This window comes from Papaver somniferum, chromosome 5, assembly GCF_003573695.1.
Source record: "Papaver somniferum cultivar HN1 chromosome 5, ASM357369v1, whole genome shotgun sequence".
Taxonomy (NCBI): domain Eukaryota; kingdom Viridiplantae; phylum Streptophyta; class Magnoliopsida; order Ranunculales; family Papaveraceae; genus Papaver; species Papaver somniferum.
The window spans coordinates 207,113,828-207,118,526 of record NC_039362.1 but is presented as its reverse complement, the minus strand read 5'-3'; the positions used below and the strand labels follow the sequence as shown (position 1 = coordinate 207,118,526).

The following is a 4,699-nucleotide window of genomic DNA, read 5'->3' as shown; positions in this document are numbered from 1 at the left end:
GATTCAGCTTGTATCTCCATATTTGTGTGCTGCATTTCTTTGGCCCATTGGAAAGCTAGATCAGCACCTCCTGTTGCTCCCCAAGCTCCAGAGTATCCTGGATGTCCTCTGGTATCATTGATGTTTCTTGCAAAATCCATCATAGTCAGTGCAGTATAGTAAATCAAAGTTTCTGGATATTGCAAAGTACATATTTTGATAATATTCCCATGATCCATTGGGACATTCTGATTCAGATTGTAAGGAAAGATGTTTTATGGCATGTCTGAATCTATTTCCTCAGGTAAAAGGGAGAAATCATTTATAATATGCTCTGGCATATTTTAAATTATGTTGTGGTTACAGATATGTTGTTTAATGCGCATTGAAGTGATAGACACATTTGGTTTAATTTGTCTGAATATCATATCACATCTCGCTTTCCAGATATACCAGCAAGTAGTAGCATAGATGTTGCAGTCCTGGCTGGTCACCCCATTTTGAAACCAGGAGTTCAGCCAGTCAATGAAAATAGTATTGTTATCAAACTGAGTAATATGAGAACCAATGATTTCCTTACAACCTAAAGTTGCAGCAGGACAGTTTAGAAACATATGTGTCATGGTTTCCTTATTCCCACTATTGCAGATAGTGCATAGAGGATCAATATAATGCAGAATACTGGCTGATATAACATTAGTGGGGAAAATTCCATGAGCATATTTCTAGATAAAATTTTTGATAATTGGAGCCACATTCATGTTCCAAATTTCCTCCTAGTTGCCTGTCAATGTATCATTTATGTAAAGAGTGCCAACCTTTGCTTTATATAAAGCCTTGACAGGGAATTTTCCTGTATCATCTAGATTCCATGTTATCTTGTCTTCTTCATTAGGATGAGTTTCCAGAACAAGGATTTCTTGAGCAACAGAGTTACAGAAGAGGGCTCGCACAAGAGTTTCATTCCATGAGCCATTAGGGAGGAGGAGAGACTCCACAGTTTCCATATGATGATTATAATTTGGAGGTTTAAGAAGTCTTGTAGTGGTGTTTGGAATCCAAATATCTTCCCAAAGTTTAATTCTTCTCCCACTGCCAATTCTCCAGACACAGTGTTGTTGAATGTTGCTGATGCCTTCTAGAATTCCTTTCCATATCCTGGAGTCACCATCTTTTGATTTATGTCCATATTGAGAACATTCCTGCCCATTAAGTACTTGCATCCATAAGTTTGTACCAGAGAGAGTCTTTATCTTGCTCTAACCTCCAGCCAATTTTTGTGATCATAGAGTTGTTAAAAAGTTCCATATTCATGAATCCCAATCCTCCTATCTCTTTAGGTTTGCAAACTGCTGTCCAAGCTTTAGGGTAGTAAACAGTTGGATTTTCTATATTTCCCTCTCAGAAGAAATCTCTTTGAAGTTTGTTGATGTCTTTGCAGGTTTGCTTTGGGATCTTGAAGCAGTTCATCTGATAGATACATGCAGAAGAAGTGACAGATTTGATGAGCAGCTCCCTCCCTGCAGGGTTTAGGGGCACATTTTTCCAACTAGATAGTCTCAGTTTGAGTTTTTCCACTCCAGGTTTGAAAGAACTCATTTTGCTTCTATGTGTGAAAGGGGTGAACCTAGATATTTATCATCCAACTGAAGAATTTGAACACCCATAGTGGTGCTGATTAGAGGTATAAGGCTTGGGTTTGTGTTTTTGCTGAAGAAAACTCCATATTTAGTATAGTTAATGAGTTGCCCATAGGAGCTTCCAAAGATCTGTAAGATATCCATAGTGTTTTGAGCTTCAGGCAAGTTGGCTTTGCAGAAGATCATGCAGTCATCAGCAAAAAGAAGGTGGTTGATAGAAGGAGCAGCTTTGCAGATCTTTATGCCATGGATAAGGCCCAACTCCTCAGCATAGATAAGAGTTCTGGATAAGGACTTCATGCAGAAAAGAAAAAGGTAGGGTGAGAGAGGGTCACCTTGTCTTAAACCTTTGAGAGTTTGAAAAATTTGTCAGGAGAACCATTTATGAGAACAACAGAAGTCGAGGTTGATATGCACTGTTTTATCTTGTTGCACCATTGCTCATTGAAGTCAATTTTCTGCATTATGGATAGAAGAAAGGTCCAATCTACTCTGTAAAAAGCTTTTTCCATGTAAATTTTGATACCCATAATTCCCGAGTCTCATTTTTTCCCTCTTTTGGATCTCATGTTGTGGATTATTTCGTGAGCAATAGCTATGTTATCAGATATTTGTCTGCCAGGAATGAAGGCAGATAGGTATGGGGATATGATTTTTCTGAGATGAGGTTTCATTCTCTGGGCTATGAGTTTGGATATGATTTTATAGGTTGTATTACAGAGGCTTATGGGTCTAAAGTGGCTTGGAGAAGTAGGATTGTCAATTTTGGGGATAAGGGACATGAAAGTAAAATTCATTTCTTTGAGTAAATGGCCAGAAGTAAAGAAGTGTTGTACCATTTTGAAAACCTCATTTCCTATTATTTCCCAGTTGGTTTTGAAGAAATTTGGTGGGAAACGATCAGGACCTGGAGCTTTTTCACTAGCCATGCTGAAGAGAATGAACTTTATTTCATTGTGATCAGGTTGTCTGTTGAGCAGATTGTTGTCAGCAGATGTTATAGTAGTGGGTATGAGATTGATGATTTCTGGTGAGATGTTTATAGGTTCAGCAGTGGCCATGTTGGAGAAGTGCGTAGTGAAGCAATTTTTGACTTCTTGATAGTCAGTAATCCAATCTCCCTTCTCATCTTGTATTGTATCAATCTTGTTCCTTCTAATTCTATTCTTGGTGGCTCTGTGAACATAGATTGTATTTTGATCTCCCAATTTTATTAGTTGACCTCTGCTTTTGGTTTTCCAAAACTTTTCTTCTATGTCATGCCAAGCTTTGAGTTGTTTCCTTGCATCAGCTAGTGCATGACCCCTATCAATTTTGAAATAGTTGTTGTGGAGCCAGTTTAAATAGTGTTTGCATTCTTCAATATTAGTCTTGATGTTGCCATATACATCCTTGTTCCATACTCTGATTTTGAGCTTTATATCTTTGAGTCTTCTGGCAATGGTGAAAGCACTGGAACCAGAAAGAGATTTGCTCCGACATTCAGCTATAATTTTCTTGCAGTCTTCATGATCCATCCAAGGGACAAAGAACTTGAAAGGAATCTTTCCATTTTTCCAATGTGGGTTGGAGTTCAGCAGGACGGGGTGATGGTCAGACCCAATGGCTAGCATATTGGTGATAGTGGTGTTAGGATAAAGGGATAGCCAATCATCAATAACTAGTACTCTATCTAATCTCTGTTCAGTAAGAGCATGACCCCTTCTTTTGTTTGACCAAGTGAATGGACATCCAGTAAAACCAAGATCAATCAAGTCAAGATCAAAAATCTTGTTTTGGAATAGAGCTTCTTCAGAGGTATCAATTGGATCTGTACTGAATTTTTCAGTATCATGAAGGATAAAGTTGAAGTCACCTATTACCAACCAAGGTAATTTATTGGTGGCTGCAGTTTTATCTATCATTTTCCAAGAGTTAACTTTAGAGGAGGTATCATAAGGGCTACCATATTATCCTGTGAAAAGCCAAGGGGGGCTATTGGAAGGTTTGATTATAGCATTGATATGGTTTAAGGATAAGTCCAAAATGTCTAGAGAAATAGTATTTTTCCATATCAATGCTAATCCACCAGCAGTGCCACTTTCCCCTCCTGGATTAACAAACCAGAAATTGTTGACACCAATATCATGCATAGTTTTCTTAAGCTTATCATGTTTTTGTTTAGTTTCAGAGAGAAATATTATGTCAGGATTTAACTTATTAAGCATATCATTAAGGTAGCTCTTAGCATCCCTTGTTCCCAATCCTTTCCAGTTCCATGCCAAAGCGGTGAAAAATTGCCAGAAATAGGACACATTTGGATATTTGGATGTAAGCCTTCTAATGATATGATAATAGTAAGTGTTTATAATGTAATGGACTATTAAAAAGAGATTGAGAGATTTTAAGAAGAAGAAATAAGTACGGATGAGAGAGTGTACCATATTTCTAGAGGAGGATCTTTCCAAGGTACCATTAGCTATTAAGGTAGAAGGATTTCTCATCTGCTCATTAGTATCTTCAGTCATGTCTTTGAATCTCTTGATGTTGGCCAACTCAGAACTGTTAGATATGTGGTTTTTTTCATTGGGGAGAGGTTTCTTTCTTTTAGGGTCCTAAGGGGTAGAATTAGGAAGTCTTTCACTTAAATTTTCAAAACTATGAGCTTTTTTCTTGGCTTTCCAAGCTTCCTTCTTCTTTTTGGCAATTTCAATGTCCATATTGGCTTTGATTTGGGCCAGAGTGCGAAGGGTATTGAAAGGGAACTTTTTAGGAGCAGGAGAAGCAGGGAAAATGTTATCAGCAGCAGCAACTTCAGCATCATTTTCTACTTCAGGGTTTTTAATGTGATGATCTCTTGCAGCAGCTTTCATTCTCGGGATTTTTTTCTTGTAAGAACCCACAATCTTTTTTTCCAGCTCTAGTCTTCTATTTTTAATTTGACAAGCCAGAACATTAGGGTGAGGAGAGATTGCAAGATCATGGGAGATGTCTGAGCTCCAAAGATGATAGGACTGTTGGAAGTTCAAGCAATATTTGCTATTGCTTTTTCTAGCTCCAATCTTTTAACACCTTCATCTTTGCTTCAAATTCAGCATCAT

The 4,699-nt window shown here is 37.8% G+C and overlaps 1 protein-coding gene across 1 annotated transcript; it reads right to left on the bottom strand.

The window, feature by feature from the left end:
* Positions 1–1,574: 1,574 nt before the first annotated feature.
* On the bottom strand, positions 1,575–3,523 carry LOC113280641. Its single transcript, XM_026529241.1, has 2 exons — positions 2,456–3,523; positions 1,575–1,913 (listed from the first exon to the last, which is right to left on the bottom strand). The coding sequence occupies exons 1-2, from the start codon at positions 3,521–3,523 to the stop codon at positions 1,575–1,577; spliced, it is 1,407 nt and encodes a 468-aa protein (XP_026385026.1).
* Positions 3,524–4,699: the final 1,176 nt, after the last annotated feature.